The sequence below is a fragment of the Bos grunniens genome, chromosome X (assembly GCF_055505025.1).
Source record: "Bos grunniens cultivar Pamir isolate PY7600 chromosome X, Bosgru_T2T1.0, whole genome shotgun sequence".
Taxonomy (NCBI): domain Eukaryota; kingdom Metazoa; phylum Chordata; class Mammalia; order Artiodactyla; family Bovidae; genus Bos; species Bos grunniens.
The window spans coordinates 27,841,849-27,869,040 of record NC_141194.1 but is presented as its reverse complement, the minus strand read 5'-3'; the positions used below and the strand labels follow the sequence as shown (position 1 = coordinate 27,869,040).

The following is a 27,192-nucleotide window of genomic DNA, read 5'->3' as shown; positions in this document are numbered from 1 at the left end:
ACTAAGTAAATTATAAGAGAAAATATATTCACAGGACTGTATTTATCAACATTGTAAGTTTACAGCATCCATTTATAAGAAAAATTGGCTCCAAGTCATCTATATTGTCTTATATGACACAAAAGACTATACACATGAGACATTAAATATCAAACATGAAAAAATAATATGAATAGAAATTCATATTTATTTACAGGTATAATGACTCAAGCTTTGATAATGAAGCAGCAATATGACTGCTTTATAGTAGCCTAGTGTATTCGATAGGATTGCTTCATGGTAGCGGAGCATATACAATAATGAATGAATAAGTAAAAATTTTTATAGCATACACTATTTTGGTAATACTTAAAATACAGTACTGAAAACATTGTTACTTTAAGAGAAAACACTTACCTGTGATGACAGGCTGATAGGCAGTTTATCCATTGACAAGAGAGAGATGGGACAGTGTGCAATAATACAAATCTTTGAAACTAAAGTTATAAAACAATAATAAAATGAAACATTATTAATTTTATATTAAATATCACTCACCTTCTGCCTATGCAATGGTAGGCTATCCATTTCAATACAAGTCTTGCACGCAAATTCTTCATGATGAATACTTAGCTGGTGGTGATGATGAAGATGATGACACAGAAACATCTCATACACTCCTTGCCTACAGTTATTAGCTCGTAGAACAAAGACACTCACACACATACTCAACAGATAAGTTGATTACCCATATGGCACAATGAATATTTACTACTCATTGACTGGAAGTGGATCATCATGAAGGTCTTCATTCCTGACACCTTCTTGCTGAGTAGGCTGAAGAGGAGGAGGAAGAGGAGGGGTTGACCTTGATGAGTGGCAGAGATGGAAGAACGGAGGAGGTGGAAGGGGAGGCAGGGGAAGCAGGCACACTCAGTGTATCTTTATGGAAATACATTGTAATTTCTGTCTGAAGATTTTGCTTTTTCATTTCTCTAAAAACGTTTCTGTGTGTTATCAGTCCTCCTTCCACCATTTGCTTTCTTTTCAGTGCCTTTATCATAGAAGGGTCCACGCCATACAAGAGTCAAAAGCAGTCTTGAGTCCTCAGAACGCTTCTGCCAGATTGTCTAATGTCAATTTGTTTTCTGGCACTGCTTCTTCTACATCTTGTTCCTCATCATCCAGCTCTGGTTGGGAACCATTCATCTCCATCAAGTGGTATTTTGTTAATTCCTCTGCTGTAGGGTCTGTTAGCTCTTGGGTTTTTCCAAGATCTGTATTTTGGGATTCTGCACCCCCTCCCACCCTTTCATGTCTTATGCACAGTCTCTTTCTTGATTTCCTTGACTGACTCTGTCACAAATCCTATGAAGGCATGTAAAACACCTGGAGAGTTTTCTTTAGCAGGAATTTATTGTTTGGGCTTTCATGGTCTTTGTGTGTGTGTGTGTGTGTGTGTGTGTGTGTGTGTGTGTGTGTGTCTGACAACAATTGCATCTTCAGTTGTGTAATCCTTCCAGACTTCATGATATTCTATCAGGGTTCTCTTCCATAGTATTGACAATTATTTTCATAGAGTACCGGGTGTAATGACCCTTAAAGGTCCCTTTGACCCTCTGATCTATAGGCTGACTTAGAGATGTTGTGTTTAGGGGAAAGGAGACACTTTGACGCCTTCAGTGTTGAACTCATGGGGTTCTGGGTGGCCAGGGGCATTGTCCAATATCAAAAGAATTTTAAAAGGCAGTCAATAACCCCCAAGGTACTTCCTGAATTCAGGGATGAAGCACTGATGACACCAATCCCCACAAAGGTTCCTGTTGTCCGGCCTTCTCGTTGTACAACCAAAAGACTGACAGATGGTGTTTATCATTTCCCTTGAAGGCTCAGGGTTAGCAGCCCTAGAAGTTAGGGGAGTCCTGATCATTTGCACAAAAACCTGACAGCATTTGCACAAAATCATAGAAGTAGCCTCTTTCTGTCACAAATCCTGGAGTTCACTTCCCTTCTTTACCAATGTGTGTACTTTGTGGCAAATCCCCCAGAATAGGGCACTTTCATCTGCATTAAAACCTTTCCGGACAGATCTGTTTTCTCCTCAGTGATTTTTTAAAAAATTTCTTGGAGTACAGTTCATTTACAATGTTGTATAAGTCTCAGGTGTACTACAAAGTGATTCAGTTATACCTATACATATAGCCATTCTTTTAAAGAATATTTTGTCATATAAGTTATCACAGAATATTGAGTTTCCTGCTCTATAGAGTAGATACTTGTTGGCCATCTACCTTATATACAGTATGTGTATATACACATATATGTTCATCTCAAGCTTCTGATTTATTGCTCCCTGCCCCATTTGCTCTTTGGTAACCATAATTTCATTTTGTATACCTGTTCAGTCTGTTTCTACTTTTTAAATAAGTTCCTTTGTATCATTTTTAAAAATTATATTCCACATATGAGTGATATTTGTCTTTGTCTGACTTCACTTAATATGAAAATCTCAAGGATGTCCATTGTCTCCACGTTTACTCAACATAATTTTAGAAGCCCTAGCTGTGGCAATCAGAGTAGAGAAGATATAAAAGGAATCCAAGTTGAAAAAGAAGTAAAACGCACTGTTTGCAGATGACATGATACTATCACATCATGACAAATTAATGGGGAAGCGATGGAAACAGTAAGAGACTTTATTTTTTATTTTTTTTTGGCCTCCAAAATCACTGCAGATGGTGACTGCAGCCATGAAATTAAAAGATGCTTGCTCCTTGGAAGAAAAGCTTTGATCAACCTGGATAGCCACAGGACTGAAAAGGTCAGTTTTCATTCCAAATCCCAAAGAAAGGCAATGCCAAGGAATGCTCAAACGACTGCACAATTGCACTCATCTCACACGCTAGTAAAGTAATGTTCAAAATTCTCCAAGCCAGGCTTCAACAATATGGGAACAATGAACTTCCAGATGTTCAAGCTGGTTTTAGAAAAGGCAGAGGAACCAGAGATCAAATTGCCAACATCCATCGGATTATCAAAAAAGCAAGAGAGTTCCAGGAAAACATCTATTTCTGCTTTATTGACTATGCCAAAGCCTTTGACTGTGTGAATCACCACAAACTGTGGAAAATACTTAAAGAGATGAGAATACCAGACCACCTGACCTGCCTCTTGAGAAATCTGTATGCAGGTCAGGAAGCAACAGTTAGAACTGGACATGGAACAACAAACTGGTTCCAAATAGGGAAAGGAGTATGTCATCTTGGAATGGTAGCAACCATGACTGCAGACCCAAAGTGTGGTACACAACAAGTAATTCAACTTTTTCATAGAATGTCATGACTTCTATTTCTTGAGAGCACTTCCAGCACCACTAGCAGCACTTCATATGAGTTCAACGGTGTTATTGCCAGTCCAGGTTCAATGCACGATACTGGATGCTTGGGGCTAGTGCACTGGGACGACCCAGAGGGATGGTATGGGGAGGGAGGAGGGAGGAGGGTTCAGGATGGGGAGCACATGTATACCTGTGATGGATTCATTTTGATATTTGACAAAACTAATATAATTATGTAAAGTTTAAAAATAAAATAAAATTAAAAAAAAAAAAAAGGTTTACGGTCTCGTACTAAACACAATGAGAAATACCTGAGAACCACTGGTGATCACTTTTTTTGCGATCACAGTTTACTACAGAAACTGCTCATCAGAGATGAATAGTGCTATTCATGGTCCATAAGTGTGTGTGTGTGTGTCTGTGTGTGCACAACTTTTGATAAATTTAACCTTTTCATATTTGTGCATATTTTATGGCAGTAAGTGATAAAATAGACTAGTATCTATATAAATTTTATGCATTCATGACACCTTTCCCTTAACTTTTTATATTTCTAGGCTATGCGTGTCACCTGTGAGTTTTTTCAGGTTATCTCAAATCTCGGAATAGTTTTCCAATGTATTTATTGAAAAAAAATTCATCTATAAGTGGACCTGCACAGTTCAATCTTGTGTTGTGCAAGGGTCAACTGCATACTCAGAAGTAGAAATGCTGAGTCGTATGATAGTTACCGTTGTGATTTTCTGAGGAACCTCCACACTGTTTTGCATAGTGGCTGTACCAATTTATATTCCCAGCAACTTTGTGCAAAGGTTCCCTTTTCTCAACACCCTTGCCAACACTTCTTATCACTTGGCTTTTTGATAATAGCTCTCCCAACAGGTATGTGGTGATCTGTTATTGTGGTCTGGATTACCATCTCACTGATGATTAGTGATGCTGAGCCCCTGTTCACATAGCTGTTGGCCATTTCTATGTCTTCCTTAGAAAATATTTAGGTTTTTTGCTCGTTTTTTAGTTATTTTTAACTAATTAGTCTGTAATTGAGTTGTATGAGTTCCTTTTATAATTTAGATATTAACTTATCAGATATATGGCTTGCAAAGTTTTTCTATTTCACCTTTTCATTTTGTTGATTGTTTCCATTGCTCTACAGAATCTTTTTAACTTGATGTAGCCCCACTGATTTTTCTTTTTCTTGTCTGTTTCTGTTGTCAAATTAAAAACAAAAAAACACAAAACATTGCCATGACCACTGACGAGGAGCTTTCCCCTATGTTTTCTTCTAAGAATTTTATGATTTCTGGCCTCATTTTAAGGTCTTGAATCCATTTTTTTGAGTATTATGCAAGATAAAACTCTAGTTTTACTCTTTGCAGGCAGATTTTCCGTTTTTTCAACACTATTTGTTGATTGAGGATACATTTTTTTTTTCCTTTTGTATTCTTAGTGCCGTTGTTAAGGATTACTTGCCTATATACGTGTGGGTTTATACATGGCTGTATTCTGTTCCGTTGATCTGTGTGTCTATGTTTATCCTGGTATCACACTGTCTTGAACTATAGTTCAAAATCAAGAAGGACCGTACTTACACCTTTGCTCCTCTTTGTCAAGATTACTTTATCTATTCAAGGCCTTTTGAGGTGTCATATGAATTTTAGCCTATTACTCTGGAAAATTCCACTGGAATTATGACACACATTACATTAAATCTGTAAATCACTTTGGGTAGTATGAATATTTTAACAATGTGAATTCTTCCAGTCCGTATACTTGGGACATCATTTTATTTGTGTCTTTTCCACTTTCTTCAATCAATGTCTCCTTGTTTTCAGTGTATAGATCTTTTACTTCCTTGGTTAAATTTATTTCTAAGTATTTTATTCTTTTTAACGATTTTGAAATAGAACTGTTTTCTTAATTTTTTTCAGATAGTTTGCTGTTAATGTTTACAAACACAACTGATTGTTGTGTGTTATTTTGTGTCCTGCAGCTTTGTTGAATTCATTTCCTAGTTCTAACATTTTCCTGGACACTCGGAACATTCACCCCACTCTCACTTTCCCCCACCAAGAAAGGTCACAATCTCTCTTGGTACTGAACTGTGCCAGCCTGAGACAAGGGCTAATGCCAATAAAGTCAAATTCGAGTACAGCTGATCTAAGCTATATGCTTACCTGTGGTAATGCAATTTCTTAATTGCATTCTGGACCTTCTATAAAGGTATTTTGTTACTTATACAATGTTAAAGTCTGGGCTGCTGAGGGGATGCAGGGGCTGGGAATTCCCATTCCACTGTATTACAGATGCCACTCAGTCAGGACCGTTTTCTTTATTTCCCGATACCAACAATTTTTCTGTGTTCATTCACATTGGCAAGCAAATGCCAGTTCTCTTGACATGTTATCTTGTTCTGAACCACAAAGGGAGATTCAAGGACTTGATTCATTATACAAAATACCAAAACCTTTATACTTACACTGAAAAACAGCAATAAGTGGGATATACTTTGTTCATAAACACAGATATGGAAGTCAAATAAACTTTCAATTACAAGGAAAAGTATTTTAAGAGTACCAAAAAAGAAAATGAAAGCCGTAAACAGAAAAAGATACATCTCCCAGTTACTGAGGTCAAGTAAGAACAAAAGAAGACATGAAATACGTTCCTTTCAGCTCCATCTTGGCACTCAGTTACTTGGAATACTTACTCCTGTTTTCAATCACAAGATGAAGGATCTGCCCTGGATGTCACTATGTGGGAGGAGCTGGAAGACTTGGTTCTGGAATGTGCCCTGCCCATGGCAGTAGTGCTCTGTCTTTCTCAGCTCTCAAGGCCTCTGTTTTCCTCATCCTATGATGGAATTCAGGACCTCCCAGGGCTGATATCAGTAAATGGACGCTACAGAACCCCAGTGGTTCTGGGTGGCTATTTCTTTCACTTCTTTTGAAGGGGCTTTACATATATATCTGACAATTCCTTCTCTGACCTGAGATTGCCTTCCTTAGACCAAAGGTCTCAAGCCCCTGACAACTGTACTGTGAGCGAGACGTTCAGCTTGAGAGCTCTGCCTGGAGCCTTCTTATACCTAATATTCTGGGGGTGTTGCTTTCCTCAGTCCAGATGCATGGCTATCTTCCTATAGGCACTTGCTCCTTTGATAAATGGCTTCTTGGGAAATGTCACATCCCTGAAAAGCCCCAAGCAGTTTCTCTACTGCAAGGGTTGCAGAGAAGAAGTCCCTGTCCTAGGACTGAGGAGAGATCAGAAATCCATGGCATAAGTAAGGGGGCCCAGGTAGAGACCCGTGAGAGAAACAAACATGGTAACCTGTGTCGGGAGCCGTGTTAGGCATTACTGACAAAATGGAGGCATGGCCCCAACCCCCTCTCCTCATCCCGCAGGCACAGTCCCGGGATGAAAGAGTTAGGTTTTGTGATTCTGACTTGTTCTTTCTTCGGTTGAGTTGGCTGGAAAGAACGTTAAGGTGCTTATTGTTCTTCAGAGAACTATGAGAAAGCACAAAGCCTTCTGCAGTTGTGCCCAGAAAATAATCTATAAAGTAACCATTGGCATTTGTTCAAGGATTTTTACAAAGAATGTCCCAGGGTGAGCACGTAGGCCGCAGCTTGAGGCCATGGGAAGGATTGTTATCTGAGACCTGTTTGTGAGGGAAATGTTGATGGCAAAGGAAGTTTGCTGAGTTTAGGGTTTAGGAATAATTAAGAATAGCGAGAAGCCTTTTTAGGAGAGAGTGAGCTTAGGATACTAGGGGCAAGCAGAATTTAGAAAGGTAAGAAATAAACTGAGGAATGTGGTATGCAGCCCAGACATAAGCATGAGTTACAATGTAATCACAAGTAAACACCATTCTGAGAGAATGGCTGAAACAGGAACTCTGTTTAAAGGGCAACAATGAGACAATAAATCTGGGTGAGGGGGAACTGAAAAATGTCAAACCTCTGACCTAATGCTTTTGTCAAAGTATAAAAGAAGACCTGATGCTTGAAATAAACATGTAGTCCCGTACCTCGAGTCAGAGGCTACATCATTCTTGGCTGGCACCGCTCATCCCTTCAGGCTGATTCCCTGGCTGCTGGAGCTGGACTCCGGCAAACCTGTCCCTTCTCTCCTTCAGCCAGACTTCACAGGGAACTTATGTTCGAATACATAAACTTTATATTTTATGTCTAATAGATATTTCTTTATACAAAGAAATGGCTCTGAGATGACTTGTTTTTGAATCCTGATCTTTGGAGCTTATGTGTAACCGTAAAGCTTTCAGATCTTTTAAGCTTATCCGAGACTTCATATATATGGACAGATGATCCTATTGTCAGCAAACATCATTGCTTTGTTTCTTCTCTTCACATGTCACATTTATTTTAGTTTTATTATTATTATTGCTCTAGCTATGTATTACAATATAATAGTTTGACCTGAGAGTCCTTCTTCTTATTGCTTCTGATACATTTCACAGTAATGAAAATAAAAGGGGAATTAAGGGCACAAGGTCAGCTCAGGCTTGCAGGAGTGAGAGGGTGAGCTTTAGACTAACTCAACTCAAGGGCCTACGACCATCCTTGCCACTTACCAGCCATGGGAAGTTTGTCAGGTCATTAAACTCTCTGAGAGTGCCTCAGGCTCTTTATCTGTGAAGTGAGTTTGAGAAGCCCTGTCTGGAAGGACTGGTGGCATGTGGTGGTAATTGTAAAGCATCTACCACAGTGCCTGGAAGGCACCATATGCCTCCTTTCTCATGACTGGTGGCTGCACTTTCCATCAAAGATCTGACCTCCCTTAGGCCTGAAATAGGGCCACTCTAGTGGCTCAGTAGTAAAGTATCTGCCTGTGGTACATACAGGAGCTGCAGGAGACCTAAATCAGTCCCTGGGTTGGGAAGATTCCTTGGAGGAGGAAATGGCAACCCACTCCAGTTTTTCCCTGAAGAATCCCATGGACAGAGGAGCCTGGGGAGCTACAGTCCATGAATCAAAAGAGTCAGGCACGACTTAGTGATTCAACAGTGACAAAAAGAAGGCCTGATATAAAGAAGGGAAAGCCTTGCCTGACAGGCCTCCCCGGAGCTTTCTAGAACTGATATCAAAGGGTATGGCATGACACTCTTTGTCTCTATTCAAGGATGGGTCCACCCCTCAGTCTGCACTCAGGCTCCAAAATTTGACTTCTGGTGGGGCCTGGGGAATCCCCTCCTTCTGGACCTGAGGCTTATCTCCTCATAGTAAGACCCATACCTCCCTGGGAGCCTGGAGGAGGAAATGAGGGCGGCCTTATCTAGCTACTCCTGCCCATAGTCTCACAAGGATGAAAGCTCTAGAAGCTGGTTGAGGATAAAAGACAGTTCCTCTCAGGGTCCCAAATCAGGGTTCCAAATCAGGGTCCCAAATTTGACTCTCAGCCAAGCCCAGGATCCCCCCCTCTGTTGACATGGGACCACCACCATCAGACCAAAAGCCTAACATTCCTGCTACTCCTCGGTCAGAACTGAAGGGTCCCTTGGGCTGACAACTGTGCCTGGGGCCTTCTAGCCTGATACTAGGGAGGATTCTATGTGGTCATCCTGGTATGTGGGTTCCCACATTCTTTACCATCCTCACCCTGACTTAGAAATAACCTTGAAATACTTACAACCTGGAAATATTCACTGACTTACCTTAAGGCTTCTCCCCTCAAGCCCCCAATTCCCTGAGACCCGCAAGGAAGAGGTGGAATTTGCCTCATTGGGCCACCACAGCCTGTGGTCTTCCGAGGCTAACAGTAGTGGAAGGAATATGTTCTGCCCCATTGTTTTGAGGTGGGTGGTCTTTTCAGTCATCAGGGTCCTTACCTTGGCTTCTGGCACAATCTGGAAATCATACTTCTATGAGCTGTGGCTGCTCCCCTTGATGAGGATGAGGTTCCTTACCTCCATGAGATGTTATGGAAGGAAGTGAGTAGGACTCACCATGTCACCAGGCCTAAGTGGCACAGTCTAAGGCCTAACAGGAACAGTGCCCTCTGTAGCCCCCTTCTTTCTGGGAGGGATCCTTCGCTGTCAGTCAGTGCCATCAGCTGATTCCTGTTAGGAACTGGGTACCCTTCCTCAGCTGATAGAGGCTTCCTCCATTAGTCCAAGGACTTTAAGCCCTGAAGCCATTCTCCTTCAGGAAATAAGGGATACACTTACTCTGAAAGCCCTGCCTCTTCCCTCCCAGGGCCCATTACATTTGCAGGACTTTCTAAGAATTTATCTGTAATGGGGTAGTTGGCTGACACACTCCTCATAGAGGACTGTGCAAATGTCATGCCTGGGATTTCCATTCTCTGATGAAGAGCCAGCCTATAAACCAAGGTCCACATCTCCTTGACACCCTCCAGCCAGAAGTCAGGGGGCCTTGAGCTGGCTAGCACTTACCTATGCTTCCCAGGGCTAACTGGAGAGGAGGGACTTAGTGTAGCCCTGTCGGCTGGGGTTGAGGGGCTTCCATATCCACACCCTGGGTCTTCAATTTGACTCTGCACCCTTCCTGGGGCTCTATTCTCTGCTGATCTGAGGCTGAGGACTCTGCCAATTCCCAATGTCCCCACCTTCCCAGGACCTGAGTTAACCACAGCAGCCTGGATTGTTCTGGACTTCATGGGATTGCCAATGAGGACGGGTCTTTACAAGTTGCTACTGTTGTGGCTGGGTCTTTCTATCACCCTCATTCAGGTTTATCACCATCATTTCTGAGAGACTGACCCTCTCTCCTATTTAACCTCAGAACTCGGTCCCAAGACCAAGTTTCTGAGAAACCTGAAAAATAAGTGAGGCATGCTTAGCCTAACAGTTTTGAGATCCTGTGTCTGAGAGCAGACGGGAGTGCTGTCCCAGTGACCCCCACCCCATATTCTGGGGTGTTGCTCTCCTCAATCCTCCTCCATGGGGTCCTCATCTTGCTGTGTCTTGGATTAAAGGCTTCTGGGGAAATTCCACATCTCTGCAAACTCTTGAGCTGTGTTTGCTCTGCAGTGCTACAGAGAATGAATGGGTCCCTGTCCCAGGAGTGATGGGAGATGGACAAGCTATAGCCCAAGGAGTCCAAGGAGAGTTGGTAGCCCGTCAGGGAAAAAAAAAAAGTACATCAATCTATCTCCTCATCAGCCAGGTGAAGGTTCTCATGGCATTTCTGTTCTGATAGATTTACTTTCTATAGGCAAGAGACTGTAAGCAAGATATGGAGAGCCCTTGGTCTTCAGAGGTTATCTAACATGGCCAACGCACATGCTTATACTGGCACAGAATATTGTCTCTTTCATTCATCTGTGAGTAATGAATAAGGTATAAGTATTTTTTGTTAAATATATTTGGTATTCTTACTGCTCTGGCTACACATTCCAATCCAGTAGCTTGAGCACAAGGGCATTCTTTTTTTATCACCTAGGACAAATTTTGAAGTGCTGAGAAAAACACTGAAATAAAAGATACAGGGTGGGGACTTTCCTGGTGGTCCAGTGGCTAGCACCCCAGGCTCCCGATGCAGGGGGCCCAGGTTTGATCCCTTGTCAGGGAAGTAAATCCCATGTGCCGCAAATAAGATTCAGCACAGCCAAATAAATAAATAAATAAAAAGTAAATAAATAAGGAAAAGGAAATGAAATGTCAAAAGTACTTGTTTAAAAAAAAGACGAGGGTGTGTCTCAGGGTGGGGAGAGAATAGTATGAGTGCTAAAGTTAGTTTAGGGCAGGAGTCTAGTCCCAGCTCTGTCAATTACCAGCCTTAAGTATTTTGGCACAAAACCAAACTCTAACTCTACAAGCCTCAGGCTCTCCACTGTAAAGTGAGTTTGATAAGCTCTGTCTGGTAGGATTGGTGGAATATATGTATTTATGGAAAGCATTGCGCACGGCGCCTGTATCTATTGAGATATTAGGGGCAATAGCAGTTATCACTATGATTATCTTGACCTCAGATGTTACATCAGCTGGTTTTTTTTTTTTTTTTTTTTTCGGCATCTAAGAGATGTCAGGGACTATGCAGTGTTCTGATAAAAAATAAAAAAAGATCCAACCTCCCCAATCAGCCAAACTTGTGCTTAGCAATGAAACCAAAGTAATATGTTCTCGCCACCCCTTGTTTATCTTGCTTCTTTCTTGTTCTTTCTGATTCAGAGAGTAACTCAGCCTCTTCCAAATAATGACAACTTCTTGGAGAAACTATAACTGCATGGGCAGAGGCATGCACTGATTTTTTTTTTTTGACTAAACATTGCCAGTACAAGCATGAAGTTTTCTTAAGAGCAGATGCTCAATTAATGTTTGTGTAAAAGAAGAACCACGTATAAATCATTTGCTGTAATTTATATTCTCAAACATTCTTGTAAAATATAATCTGATCAAAGTATATGTCTTTTACATTTATTTAAAGGGAAACTAAACAGAGAGTAAGTAAAGCAAACCAAAAATTGACAAATTTTCAGCTATTTCTCTATGCATCTATGTTCTGAGCCTTAGTGTGGTGTCTTGCATATTTCTATGGATATTCTTATCCTAAAGTGTAGTTATTCTCATCTTGGATCACAAAAGTGATTTGAGGATTTCCAGTATGTATTTCAAAGAACAAAACTCTTAATCCTAAATCTGACAAACAGCAAACAGCATGAGACCCACGTAATTCAAATACTTCTATCATGAACCTAAAATAAACTTTGTTGTAAAAAGTAAAAATTGAAAATTGAGGAATAAAAAGTCAACAAGTTATTGATGCACATTAGGAACACAGGTTGACAGGCTTTTCCAACCACAAAGTGAAGAATGTGCTTCAGACCACACTAGGGGCCAGATGAGTGGCTGGATGTGGCCCTGGAGTGGGCACTGGTTGAGGCAGAAGTGCCAGCCCTGGCTGCAGCAGAAGTGCCATCTCTGGCCGAGGCTGAAGGGCCACCACTGGCCAAGGCAGACATGTCAGCCCTGGCTGAGGCTGAAGTGCCAGCCCTGGCTGCAGCAGAAGTGCCAGGTCTGGCCGAGGCAGAAGGGCCAGGGCTGGCTGAGGCAGAAGGGCCGGTCCCGGTTGCAGCTCTGGCTCCGGTTCTCTCTGCCTCCGCTCTCAAAGCCTCCTCATAATGTGGCAGTAAGGCATCAGGGACCAAATCGTTGACCTTGGTCAAAAATTGCAGGACTTTCGTCTTGCTGTTTTCTGTGAGAGCTTTAGGACCCCACAGGAACTCATAGCGAGGGGGATCACTGCCAGGCACCTGGTTGTATTCCAGGTACTCTTCCTGCACCAGATCTTCTGTGATGAGCTTCCTGGTGTCTCCAAAGATGAAGTGCATTCTTCCATCATAGATGCCCAGAATATTCAGGAACTTCCAGACCTCCTCCTCAGAGGCACGATGGCCATTCAGGTAGATGACACCCAGCAGAGGCATCAGAAGACCATTCTTCGGCAGCCCCCAGTCACCTCTCATAGACTCACTGTCGCTGAGATCTAGGTTGCTCACCAGGGTATAGCAGTGACTGTTGGGCCTGACTTCCTTCAGCACCAGGCCAAACACCATCTCCATGTGCTCAGAGGCCCTGCTGAGGATCTCAGGGAATTGCGCCTTGTACCTTCTGTGGATAACCTTCACCATTTCTGACCTCTTAATTAGCTCCCTCATCTTATACTTTAACAGCATGTACTTCACCAAATTCTCTTACTCCACGGTCAGAAGATCTGTGTGAGAGCTCTCAGCAGCAGCTGAGGCCTGGGAGGAATTTTCACCTCCCTGAACTTGGCCCTCGGCACCTCCACCAGATTTCAAGCGTGCTATGCCACCTACTCCAGATCTCGAGCGTGCTGCGCCACCACGACCAGATCTTTTGCGTATAGCACCTGCAGCAGCACTGGTGGTGCCTTGGGCTCCCAGAGGCCCCATGGCGGTGCCAGCAGCAGACGAGCTTGAGGGAGCACTCTCTGAATCAGGAGGGGAGAAGGAGGTGGTCTCTTCTCCCCTAGACGTGGTAGCCTGATCATGAAGACCCTGGATCTCAGCCCGGGCCTGGCGACGTTTCTCACGAGCACGGTGCTTACTCTTCTGCCCACAAGGCATGACAGCTGTGGTCAGGGACCGCAGGCAGGGGTCTGGGCCAATAGACAGGAGACAGGGGCACCTGGAGGATGGAGAATGAGGTGACATGAGCACGTTAGAACAGGGAGATTCTACCTTGGCTTAATCAAAGGCCGCCTCTGCAAGTGTCCTTGAGGACACTGCCCTAGGAACCCACAAGGCTCCTGTTTTCCTGCTCAGCTTGTCTCCTGAGAATCCCAGAGGAAGAACAGAGGCCTTACTATTCCTCTGCATCCTCTCAGCCCTGCTTTGGATTTACTGAGGTGACACCACGTGCTGACAGTGGGGTCCTCTCAGCTCATCTTCAGTATTATCACATCAAGTTCTGGCTCTGATGCAGACACTTCAGACCTCCACATGATCCAGAAGCAAGTGAAGGGATGCCTCAGTCCACCTCCCTCCCAGGGGACACCCAGTGCTGAGAGCTCAGTAGGGTCTTTTCTACCCTGAGTTCACTGGGATCATCATTCAAGGTCCTTACCTTGGCTCCTTAAAACGCTGGGCACTATTCTCCATTTGCTAACTGGTGGCTGCACCTTCAGACAAGACATTTCCCCTCCCCTAGACTTGGTATAAAACAGTAAAGCAGATGTTCAACCTCACAGCCCATCCCTGAGATTTCCTGGGCTGAAATCCAAGGGTTGGGATGCATGCTCTGAGTCCTCACTCAGGTTCCTTAACTGGGCGCCTGCCAGAGAACCTCCCCTTTCCCCTGAACTGATACCTGTCTGATAGTAAAAGCCAATCACCCTGTGTCCCCACAGGAGGAAGTGAAGATGACCTCATCTTCCCAAACACGGTCTCCTAAGAATGGAAGCTGTTGCAGGCAGGTTGATGTCCCTGTGGTCCCATCCAAGATCCCAATTCAAAGTTAATTTTTTTTTTTTTTTTGCTCCTCTTTTCTTCTATATGTCTTTTTTAAAACAATTTATTTTTAATGGAAGGATAATATATTTACAATATTGTGTTATTTTCTGCCCCACATCAATATGAATCAGCCATAGGTATACTGTATGTCCCCTCCCTCTCCAAACTCTCTCCCCCCTCCACCCCATCCCACCCCTCTTAAGCTGTTAGAGCACTGGCATTGAGCTCCCTGAGTCATAAAACTAATTCCCAGTGGTTATTTATTTTACATATGGTAATGTGTACATTTTCAATGTAACTCTCTCAAACTGTCCCTCCCTCTCCTTCCCCCACTGTTTACACCAGTGTGTTCTCTATGTCTGCAGAGCCAGGCTGTCCTGCAAAGAGGTTCATCAGTACCATCTTTCTGGATTCCATATATATGCATTAATACATGATATTAGCTTTCTTCTTTCTGACTTAATTCACTCTGCATAAAAAACTAGAAATAAAACTACCACATGAGCCAACAGTACCATTACGGAGGATATATCCTGAGAAAACTAACTGAAAAAGACACTTGTACTCAAATGTTCACTGCAGCACTATTTACAACAGCCAGGACATAGAAGTATCCAAGGTCTACATTTGACACATGACAGGGTCTAAGAGCTCTCCCTCTGTTCACCACTGCCTTAGCTGACCACTCCTTAGCCCACAGTGGGGACTGACATGTATTCTTGAGGTCTGCCAGGGATGACGTCAGGGAGGATTTGGTCCGAATGATGTGGTGTGGAACATATCCACGGCCCCCGAGGTTCTCACCATGACCCCTGGCAAATCTGAAACCCTCCCTTAATAACCTAAGGCTACCACTTTGACCTGGTTGCTCATTTCCCTGAGATGTCCCGGGAAAAGTCATGTCAAAACGCCTGATTCTCCCAGGCCTGAAAACAGGGCTGGTGCTTTATGTGGCCCCGTTTCTTACTCAGCGTCACAACCATGAATCATGTTGCAGACTAGCTCCCTTTGTTGAACTGGGTTTATTCTGTTAGAGCAAGTTTCTCACTTCACCAAAACCACCTCCAGTGGACACCAGGGGGCACCACAGTTGGCCAGCTTACCTGAGGCCTCCTAGAGCTAAGTATAGGGGAGTCGCTCAGTGAGGCCCTCTTGCAGTGTCGAACTCTGCTCCTCAGCCCTCAGGGCCATAATCTAGGTCCTAGACCTCCTCCGGGGTAGAATCTGGGCCTACCCCCACAGACCAACGCCTTAGCCTGAGAAACTCTAGACCACATTCAGCTGATAGCTCTGAGGGGCCCACAAGAGCCATATCACAGGGGTGGGATGTGGATGGGTCACTTTTATTACTGGGAGGGTTGGGAAAGTCCCTTCAGCTCCATTCAGGTCCTCACCTTGGTTCCAGACGAGTCCTGGACACTAAGTCTCCGCCAAACGGTTGCTGCGGTTACTGGCCGAGCTCCTCGCCTTCGAACCGGAAGTGGAGGGGAGCTGCGTAGGGCCCTACGTGAGGTCGTCTGGGGTCGACCGCAAGGGCAGCATGCTACGGGAAGCCCGGTAGCTCAATATTCATCCGTCTCTGGATTCTCTCTCAGGGTCCTACGTGAGCAGTTTATCAGAGCCCCAAACGCATCCATCTATGAACCCAAGTCCTACAGCCCCCAAACAAAGCCCTTGCCTTCGGAAGTCCCTGCTACTGCTGCTGCTAAGTTGCTTCAGTCATGTCCGACTCTGTGCGACCCCATAGATGGCAGCCCTCCAGGCTCCCCCGTCCCTGGGATTCTCCAGGCAAGAACAATGGAGTGGGTTGCCATTTCCTTCTCCAACCCAAGTCCCTAGTGGAAGGAATCGGAGCACTGTTCTGGGGAGATCCTCTCATTAGCACTGATCGTCCTCACCTTAAGTCCGGTTATGGTCAAGATGACACCCCTCTGCAGATCTGGGGCCCTATCCTGCTAGAGAAGGCCTTGTCCTCCCTGAGTTCACACAGGTGGAATGTGGGGACCACTTAGAAGTAGCTGTTCTGGGTCTCTCAGAGCTAAGAATTTACAGAATGCTGTTTGGCTCCCTCTCCAGGCGTCCCCGCTAACACTCAGCATTGTCATCTGAGGTCCTGCTTGGGCTTAGGTTCGTCCACCCACGAAACTAGGCTGATCCTATTAGACAGAGGCCTCACCTCACTGAGAATTTCCAGACTGAAAATCAACCTGACATCTGTGCCCTGAGCTTCCTGGGGAGCACAGCGACAGAGATTTTCCAGGGCCTCCTTCAATGCAGTGTGTGCTACTGTGAGTGCACTTTCACGTCCTCACATTGACACGGGACGAACCCTGTAACTCCACTCTCTGCTTTGTGAAGCTACCTGTCTTACATCAAGGTCCTAGTCTTGAGAATTCCAAGTTGGAAGTCAGGGTGACCCTCATGTGATCGTAGTCCAGAAGGGCCTCTGAAAACAGGCAGCAGGGATGCAACTCGAGTCCTTCTGGATTCCTCTTGCTCAGCATCCTTACTACATCTACCACAGCCTGAGACTGCTCCTTCTACTGATCTAAGATAGCTGTTTGGGTGACCACTATAATCAGGAGTCACTGTCTCCACAGTCCTCTTTTATGGAGTTCTGATATCAGCTTCTGTTGCTTGATTAAAGGCTTCCTGGGAAATGCATATTCCTACGAACACTTGAGCAATTACCCTCTAGCAAATCTTGAAGAAAACGGGTCTCAGTCCCAAAAGTGATGTAAGATTAGGAAAATGCAGCACAAATCAAGGAACTCAGGACAGATGGTATGCTGTCAGAGAAAAAGAGCTGATATATTTCTTCTCCTCAGCCAGATTTTGGGTGTGTGCTTAGTTGCTCAGTCATGTCCTACTCTTTGCAACCCCATGGACTGTAGCCTGCTAGGCTCCTCTGTCCATGGGGATTCTCCAGGCAAGAATTCTGGAGTGAGTTGCTCTCCTCCAGCGGATGTACCAAACCCAGGAATCAAACCCAGGACTCCCACATTGCAGGTGGATTCTTTACTTTCTGAGCCACCAGATTTAGGGTGGTTCTAAAATCTTTACTTTCAGGACCCTCCTGTTGGTCCAGTGGTTATGACTCTGTACTCCCAGTGAAGGGGGCCCAGGTTCAATCCCTGGTCAGGTAATTGGATCCCACATACCAGAACTAAGAATTCATGTGCCACAACTAAAACTTTCACATGCCACAACTAAAGAGCTTTCATGTGGTAACAAAGATCCCGAGTGTCACAGCTAAGACTCAGAGCAGCCAAAAATAAATATTTTTAATTAAAAAAATTAAGTATTTACTTTCTACATAGAAGCATAGCACCTGATAATCTTGTAAGCCCTTGATAACTTGAGGGTGTCTGAATTTGCACATGCAGATAATCATATGGTTAGTGAGCATTATCTCTTTCTCTCCTTTATCTCTCTTAATTATTTTGGTTATGTGCTATGTGGCAATATTGATGGTAGGATCGTTTGGGGGAGAGTGGATACATGTCTATGTATGGGTGAGTCCCTGCACTGTTCATCTGAAACTGTCACAATATTCTTAATTGGCTATCCCCAAGCAAAAAATAAACGTTCAAATTACAGAAAACAAAACTGTGCTTCCAGTGTAAGGGGTATGAGTTCAAACCCTGGTTGTGGTATTAGGATCCCATGTTTCAAGGGGCAGTCCTAAGATGGCAGAGGAATAGGATGGGGAGACCACTTTCTCCCCTACAAATTCATTGAAAGAACATTTGAATGCTGAGAAAATTCCACAAAACAACTTCTGAACGCGGGCAGAGGACATCAGGAACCTACAAAGGCAGTTTATTGTCTTCAAAAGGAGGTAGGACAACATATAAAAGATAAACATAGAGATAAAAGAGGTAGGGATGGAAATCCATCCCGGGAAGGGAATCTTAAAGAGAGTAGTTTCTGAACACCACGAAACACTCTCACTGGCGGGTCTGTGGTGAGCCTAGGAATCTTAGAGGGAAATATAATCGGGAGGAAAAAAAAATACATACATAAATAATTAAAACCCACAGATTACATGCCTAACGGCAACTCCCAGTGGAGCAGCAGCCTAGACACTCACGTCTGCCACTAGCAAGGTAGGGGGGCGGCGGGGCGGGGGGGCTTGACAGGGAGGCACAGGCTGCATTGCTTAGGGTAAGGACCCCGTGTCTGAATGCCCCGAGGGCAATCTGAGGGAACTAAATTGAGATAGCAACCCAGACTCTGGGATAGCTATCCCGTGAAGAGCTAATACCCAGTGATTTTCTTAATGGCATCTGGGAACACATCTGTTGCCTGTTGATTTCGCAAGAGCTGCTTCTCCTATTATTTTGATATTTTAAGTCAAACCTCTTTCTAAATTTGTCAGGCCATCCTTTGCTGCCATTAAATTCTCCAGCTTTAGATCCTTCACACCCGCCTTTTGCTTTAGGTTGTCATAATGACTTTTATTTTTCTTCAATCATATTAGAGTCTATAGGTATGCCTTGCTTATTGCAATCTTGCACCCACATACAAGCTATATTTTAAACACAAGATAAAAATGTAGTTCACAAAAAGCACAAGGTTTTCACACCTGCTGGTGTAGCTGCACTTAAATTTCCTGTTCTTTTTCTTACAGTGGTCCTTATGCTGGATTCATTCATCTTGAAATGGTGGCAACCACGATTGCAGACCCACACTGTGGTACACAACAAGCAATTCAACTTTTTTGCATAATGTCGTGACTTCTCTCTGCTTCTTAAGAGCACTTCCAGCACCACTAGGGGCACTTCATATGAGTCCTATCATGTTATTCAAGGTTTACAATATATCATAGTAAACACAATGAGAACTACCTGAAAACCATCGGTGGTCAGTTTTTTGAGATCACAATTTACTACTGAAACTGCTCATCAGGGACGAATAGTGCTATTCATGGTCCATAAGTGTGTGTGTGTGTGTGTGTGTGTGTGTGCACGCGTGCATAACTTTTGATAAATTTAATATTTTCATATTTGTGTATATTTTATGGTTCAGTTCAGTTCAGTCACTCAGTCATGTCTGACTCTTTGCTACGCCATGAATCACAGCACACCAGGCCTCCCTGTCCATCACACACTCCCAGATTTCACTCAGACTCACGTCCATTGAGTCGGTGATGCCATCCAGCCATCTCATCCTCTGTCGTCCCCTTCTCCTCCTGCCCCCAATCCCTCCCAGCATCAGAGTCTTTTCCAATGAGTCAACTCTTTGCATGAGGTGGCCAAAGTACTGGAGTTTCAGCTTTAGCATCATTCCTTCCAAAGAAATCCCAGGGCTGATCTCCTTCAGAATGGACTGGTTGGATCTCCTTGCAGTCCAAGGGACTCTCAAGAGTCTTCTCCAACACCACAGTTCAAAAGCCTCAATTCTTTGGCGCTCAGCCTTCTTCACAGTCCAACTCTCACATCCATACATGACCACAGGAAAAACTATAGCCTTGACTAGACGGACCTTTGTTGACAAAGTAATGTCTCTGCTTTTGAATATGCTATCTAGGTTGGTCATAACTTTCCTTCCAAGGAGTAAGCGTCTTTTAATTTCATGGCTGCAGTCACCATCTGCAGTGATTTTGGAGCCCCAAAAAATAAAGTCTGACACTGTTTCCCCATCTATTTCCCATGAAGTGATAAAATAGACTAGTATCTACATAAATTTTATGCATTCATGACAGCTTTTTCTTAATCTTTTTATATTCCTAGGATATGCGAGTCACCTGTTTTTTCAAGTCATCTCAAACCTCTGAATAGTTTTCCAATGTATTTATTGAAAAAAATTCATCTATATGTGGACCTGCACAGTTGAAATTTGTGTTGTTCAAGGGTCGACTACATACAAGGAATTGGCAATGCTGAGTCGTAGGATAGTTACAGTTGTGATTTTCTGAGGAACCTCCACACTTCTTTTCCATAGTGGCTGTGACAATTTATATTCCCAGCAACTGTGTGCAAAGGTTCCCTTTTTTCAACACCCTTGCCAAAACGTGTTATCACTTGGTTTTTGATAATAGCTCTCCCAACAGGTATGAGGTGATCTCTTACTGTGGTGTGGATTATCATCTCTCTGGTGGTTAGTGATGCTGAGCTCCTTTTCATATAGCTGTTGGGCATTTGTATGTCTTCTTTGGAAAATATTTATGTTCTTTGCTCCTTTTTTAGTTATTTTCAATTAATTAGTCTGTTATTGAGTTGTCTGAGTTCCTTTTATATTAAGTTATCAGATATATGGCTTGCAAACTTTTTGTCCTATTCCACCTTTTCATTTAGTTGATTGTTTCCATTGCTATACAGAATCTTTTTAATTTGATGTAGTGCCATTTATTTTTGTTTTTCTTGCCTGTGTTTCTGTTGTCAAATTAAAAAGAACAACAACAACAACAAAAAAAAACTAAAATCTCCAGAACATTGCCAAGACAAAGAGTTCCCCCCTATGTTTTCTTCTAACTGTTTTAAGGTTTCTGATCTCATTTTTAAGTCTTAAATCCATTTTGCATTTTTTGAGTATGATGTAAGATACGACTCCAGTTTGATACTTTTCATGCAAATATTCAGTTTTCTCAACACTGTTTGTTGACTGAGGATACTATCTTTTTCACTGTGTATTCTTTGTGCCTTTGTCAAAGATTACTTGACTATATGTGCATGGTTGTATTTCTAGGCTCTATTCTGTTCCATTGGTCTGTGTATCTATGTATATGCTGGTATCATATTGTCTTGAACAAAGGCAAGAAGAGCCAGGCGTCCACCTTTGCTCGTCTTTCTCAACGTTATTTTGTCTATCCAAGGTCTTTTGTGGTTTCATAAGAATTTTAGCATTTCTATTTCTCTGGAAAATTCCAGTGGAATTATGACACACAGTACCTTAAGTCTGTAGATCACTTTGGGCAGTATGGATATTTGAACAGTATGACTTCTTCCAATCCATATACTTGGGACATCTTTTTATTTGTGTCTTTTCCAATTTGTTCCATCAGTGTCTTGTTGCCTTCAGTGTATAGACATTTCACTTCCTTGGTTAAATTTATTTCTAAGTATTTTATTCTTTTTGACATATTTGAAATAGAACTGTTTTCTTAATTTCTTTTTCAGATAGTTTGTTGTCAGTATTTAGAAACACAACTCACTTTTCTGTGTTGTTTTGTGTCCTGCACCTTTCTTGAATACCTTTCTTAGTACTAACAGTTTCCTGGACACTCAAAACATTCCCCCACTGTCACTTTGCCCTACCAGGAAAGGTTGCAATCTCTTTTGGTACCAAGCTGTACCAGCCCGAGACAGGGGGTGATGCCAATAGAGTCAAATCACTGGGCTTATGCATTGCAAGTGCAGCTGATCTAAGTTTTATGCTTACCTGTGGTACTGCAATTTCTTAATTGGGTTCTAGACCTTCTATAAAGGTATTTTGTTACTTATACAATTTTAAAATCTGGGCTGCTGAGGGGAAACAGGGGCTGGGAATTCCTGTTCCACTGTATTGCAGATGCCACACAGTCAAGACCCTTTTCTTTATTTCCTGATAACAACAATTTCACTTAGTCTTCATTCACATTGGCAAGAAACTCCCAACACTTTTGACATGTTATCTTTCTCTGAATCACAGAGATTCAAGGATTTCTGATTCATTATCTGATTCATTATAGAAAATACCAAAAGCTTTATACTGAAAAACAGTAATAAATGGGATATACTTTGTTCATAAACACAGATACGGGAGTCAAAGAAACCTTCAATTACAAGGAAGAATATTTCAATACTATGAAAAAGAAAGCCCTAAGCAGAAAAAGATACATATCCCAGTTACTGAGGTCAAGCAAGAACAAAAAAAGACATAAAATGTATTCCCTTAAGCTCCATCTTGGCACTCAATTACTTGGAATACTTACTTCTCTTTTCAACCTCAAGATGAAGGATCTGCCCTGGATGTCACTATGTGGGAGGAGCTGGAGGACTTAGATCTGGAACGTGCCCTGCCCATGGCAGTAGCACTCTCTCTCAGCTCTCAAGGCCTCTCTCTACCTCATCCTATGATGGAATTCAGGACCTCCGAGGGCTGACAGCAGCAAGTGGACACTACAGAACCCCAGCGGTTCTGGGTGGCTATTTCTTTCACTTCTTATTAAGGGGCTTCACATATATATTTGACAATTCCTACTCTGACCTGAGATTGCCCTCCTTAGACAAAAGGTTTCAAGTCCCTGACAACTATACTGTGACAACAGACAAAAGAGATGTTCAACTTGAGGTCTCTCCCTGGATCCTTCTTATACCTAATATTCCTGGGTGTGCTTTCCTCAGTCCAGATGTATGGGTGTCCCCCTATAAGCCCTTGGCCCTTTGATTAAAGGCTTCTTAGGAAATGCCACATCCCTGAAAAGCCCTGATCAGTTTCCCTACTCCAAACCTTGCAGAGAAGGAGTCCCTGTCCTAGGAGTGATAAGAGATGGGAAATCCATGGCATAAATAAGGGGCCCAGGTAGAGACCTGTGAGAGAAACAAAATGTGGTAACCTGGCCGTCTGTCCTTCAGCCAGACTTCTCAGGCAACCTCTGTTCTAATAAATAAAGTTTATATTTTAGATCTAATAGATATTTTTATACAAAAAAATGGTTATGTGATGATTGTTTTGTGAGTCCTTGATCTTTAAACTTATTTGAAACCTCATATGTATGCATAGATGATCTTATTGCCAGCAAATATTATCTCTTTTTTCCTCTCTTCATATGTCACATTTGTTTTGGCATTATTATTATTATTGCTCTGGCTATGTATTACAATGTAATAGTTCGACCTCAGAGTCTTTCTTCTTATTGCTTCCAATACATTTCACAGTAATGAGAATAAGAAGGGAATTAAGGGTACAAGGTCAGCTCAGGCTTGCAGGAGTGAGAGGGTGAGCTTTAGACTAACTCAGATCAAGGGCCTATGTCACTTACCAGCCATGGAAAAGTTTGTCACATCATTAAACTGAGAGAGCCTCGGGCTCTTTAACTGTGAAGGGAGTTTGACAAGCCCTGTCTGGAAAGACTGGTGGCATGTGGTGGTAACTGTAAAGCATCTGCCACAGGGCCTGGCAGGCACCATATCCCTCCCTTCTCATGACTGGTGCCAGCACTTTCCAACAAAGATCTGACCTCCCTTAGGGCTGATATCGAGCTTCCCTGGTGGCTCAGCAGTAAAGGATCCGCCTGAGATACAGGAGCTGCAGGAGACACAGACTCAGTCTCTGGGTCAGAAAGATCCCCTGGAGGAGGAAATGGCAACCCAGCCTAGAATTCTTCCTTGGAATATCCCATGGACAAAGGAGCCTGGCAGGGTACAGTCCATGGAGTCACAAGAGAGTGAGACATGACTTAGCAATTCAACAAGAAGAAGAAGAAGGCCTGGTATAAAGAAGTGAGGGAGAGCCTTGCCTGACAGTCTTCCCCTGAGCTTTCTAGAACTGACATCAAAGGGGAGGGCAGGGCTCTCCTTTGTACCCTCTATTCAGGGATGAGAAGACCCCTCAGTCTCCACTCGAGCTTCACAATTTGACTTCTGGTGGGGCCTGGGGAATCCCCTCCTTCTTGACCTGAGGCCTATCTCCTCATAGTAAGACCAATACCTCCCTGTGAGCCTGGAGGAGGAAATCAGAGTGGCCTTATCTAGCCACCCCTCCCCATAGTCTCACAAGAATGAAAGCTGTGGCAAGCTCCTTGAGGATGACAGGTGGTTCCTCTCAGGGTCCCAAATTTGACTCTCAGCCAAGCCCAAGACTCCCCCCTCTGTTGACATGGGACCACCACCATCAGACCAAAATCCTAACTTTCCTGCTACTCTTCGGTCAGAGCTAAAGGGCCCCTTGGCCTGACAACTCTACCTGTGGCCTTCTAGCCTGACAGTAGGGAAGATTCTCTGTGGCCATCCTGGTATGTATGTTTAAACAGTTTTACCATCCTCACCCTGACTTGGAAATAACCTGGAAATATTCACAAACTGGAAATATTCCCTGACTTGCCTTAAAGCTTCTCCCCTCAGGCCCCCAATTCCGAGACCCCCAAGGAAGAAGTGGAGTTTGCCTCATCGGGCCACAACAGGCTGTGGTCTTCCGAGGCTAACAGTAGTGGAAGCAATGTGTTCTGCCCCCATTGTTTTGAGATGGATGGTCTTTTCAGTCATCAGGGTCCTTACCCTCTGGTACAAACTGGAAATCATCCTTCTGCTGACCTGTGGTCGCTCTGTTTGATCAGGATGAGATTCCTTACCTCCATGTGATCCTCTGGGAGGAAGTGAGTAGGACTCACCATGTCACCAGGCCTAAGTGGCACAGTCTAAGACCTAACAGGGACAGTGCCCTCCGTGGCCCCCTTCTTTCTGAGAGGGATCCTTCATTGTCAGTCAGTGCCATCAATTGAACACTATTAGGAACTGGGTACCCTACATCAGCTAAATGAGGCCTCCCCATTAGCCCAAGGACTTTAAGGCCCTGAAGCCATTCACCTTCAGAAAATAAGGGATAAACTTAGTCTGAAAGCCCTGCCTGTTCCCTCCCAGGGCCCATTACATTTGCAGGGCTTTCTAAGAATTTATTGTAATGGGGTAGTTGCCTGCCACACTCCTCACACAAGAGTGTGACACTGTCATACCTGGGATTTCCACTCTCTGATGAACAGCCCGCCTATAAACCAAGGTCCTCATCTCCTTGACACCAACCAAGCAGAAGTCACGGGGCCCTTGAGCTGGCCAGCACTTACCTATGCCTCCCAGGGCTAACTGGAGAAGATGAGCTAAGTGTAGTCCTGTCGGCTGTGAGTCGAGGGGCTTCCATATCCACACCCTGGGTCTTCACTTTGACTCTGCACCCTTCCTGGGGCTCTATTCTCTGCTGATCTGAGGCTGAGGGCTCTGCTGATTCCTAAAATCCCTACCTTCCTGGGACCTGAGTTGAAAGTCCTGAGTTGAAAGCAGCCCGGATTGTTCTGAACTTCATATACTTGCCAATAAGGACAAGTATATCTTTACAGGTTCCTACTATGGGGCTGCATCTTTCCATCACCCTCATTCAGGTTAATCACTGTCATTTCTGAGAGATTGATCCTCTCTCCTCTACCAACCTCAGAACTCTGCACCAAGACCAAGTTTCTTAGGTCTCTGAGAAGCCTGAAGAATAAGCGAGGCCATGCTTAGCCCAACAGTTCTGAGATCCCCTGTGACTGAGAGCAGTTGGGAGTGCTGTTCCAGTGACCAACCTCCATATTCTGGGGTGTTGCTCTCCTCAATCCTCCTACATGGGGCCCTCATGTTGCTTTCTGTGTCTTGGATTAAAGGCTTCTGGGGAAATTCCACATCTCTGCAAACTTTTGAACTGTGTTTGCTCTGCAATGCTATGGAGAATGAATGGGTCCCTGTCCCAGGAGTGATAGGAGATGGAGAAGCTACAGCCCAAGGCAGGAGTTCCAGGATAGGTGGTCATCCATCAGAGGAAAAAAGTACATAAATCTATCTCATCAGCCAGGGGAAGATTCTCATGTCATTTCTGTTCTGGTAGATTTACTTTCTACAGACAAGAGACTGTAAGCATGATATGGAGAGCCCTTGGTCTTCAGAGCTTATCTAACATGGCCAATGCACATGCTAATACTGTCACTGAATATCGTCTCTTTCATTTATCTATGAGTACTGAATAAGGGATATGCATTTCTGGTTAAATATATTTGGTATTCTTACTGCTCTGGCTACACATTCTGATGCAGTAGCTTGAGCACAAGGACATTCTTTTTTATCACCTAGGACAAATTTCGAAGTACTGAGAAAAACACTGAAATAAAAGTTACAGGGTGGGGACTTTCCTGGTGGTCCAGTGGCTAATACCTCAGGCTCCCAATGCAGGGGGCCCAGGTTCGATCCCTGGTCAGGGAAGTAGACCCCATGTGCTGCAACTAAGATCTAGCACAGCCAAATAAATAAGAAAAAGGACAAGTGAGAAGTGAAAGTGAAGTTGCTCAGTCGTGTCCGACTCTTTGTGACCCCATGGGCTATAGCCTATCAGGCTCCTCTGTCCATGAGATTTTCCAGGCAAGAGTACTGGAGTGGGTTGCCATTTCCTTCTCCAGGGGATCTTCCCAATCCAGGGATCTAAATAGGGTCTCCTGCATTGCTGGCAGAGGCTTTTACCATCTGGACTTCCCTGGGCCATGAGGGAAGTCCAAAAGAGAGAATTACCATGTGAAAGTGAAAGTCACGTCTGACTCTGTGACCCCATGGACTGTACAGTCCATGGAGTCCATGGAATTCTCCAGGCCAGAATACTGGAGTGGGTAGCTTTTCCCTTCTCCAGGGGATCTTCCCAACCCAGGGATCGAACCCAGGTCTCCGACGTTGCAGGAGGATTCTTTACCAGCTGAGCCACAAGGGAAATGAAATATCAAATGTTAAAAGTACTTGTTTAAAAGACAAGACAAGGGTATGTCTCAGGGTGGGGGGAGAAGAACAGTATGTACGCTACAGTAGTTTAGAGCAGTCTAGTCCTAGCTCTGTCATTTACCAGCCTTAAGTATTTTGGCACAAAACCAAACTCTAGCTCTATGAGCCTTGGGCTCTCCACTGTGAAGTGAGTTTGATAAACCCTGCCTTGTCAGGTATTTATGGAAAGCATCTGTCACAGCACCTGTCTCTATTGAGAAATTAGGGGCAATCGCAGTTATTACGATGATCTTGACCTCAGATGTTACATCAGCTGGGTTTCTTTTCTTTTTTTGCACCTATCAGATGTCAGAAACTATGCAGTGTTCTAACCAAAAGAAAAAAAAAAATGACCCAACCTCCCCAATCAGCCAAAATTCTGCTTAGCAATGAAACCAAATTAATACATTCTCTCCACCCGCTCTTTACCCTGCTTTTTTTTTGTTCTTC

The 27,192-nt window shown here is 43.7% G+C and overlaps 1 protein-coding gene across 1 annotated transcript; it reads right to left on the bottom strand.

Annotated features, from left to right (window-relative positions):
• Positions 1 to 11,642: 11,642 nt before the first annotated feature.
• On the bottom strand, positions 11,643 to 13,442 carry LOC147340024 (melanoma-associated antigen B4-like). The gene is given in 1 exon segment (XM_086388349.1): positions 11,643 to 13,442. A coding segment is annotated over 1 exon segment (1,260 nt). The 5' UTR covers positions 13,388 to 13,442; the 3' UTR covers positions 11,643 to 12,127.
• Between the last annotated feature and the right edge of the window lie 13,750 nt (positions 13,443 to 27,192).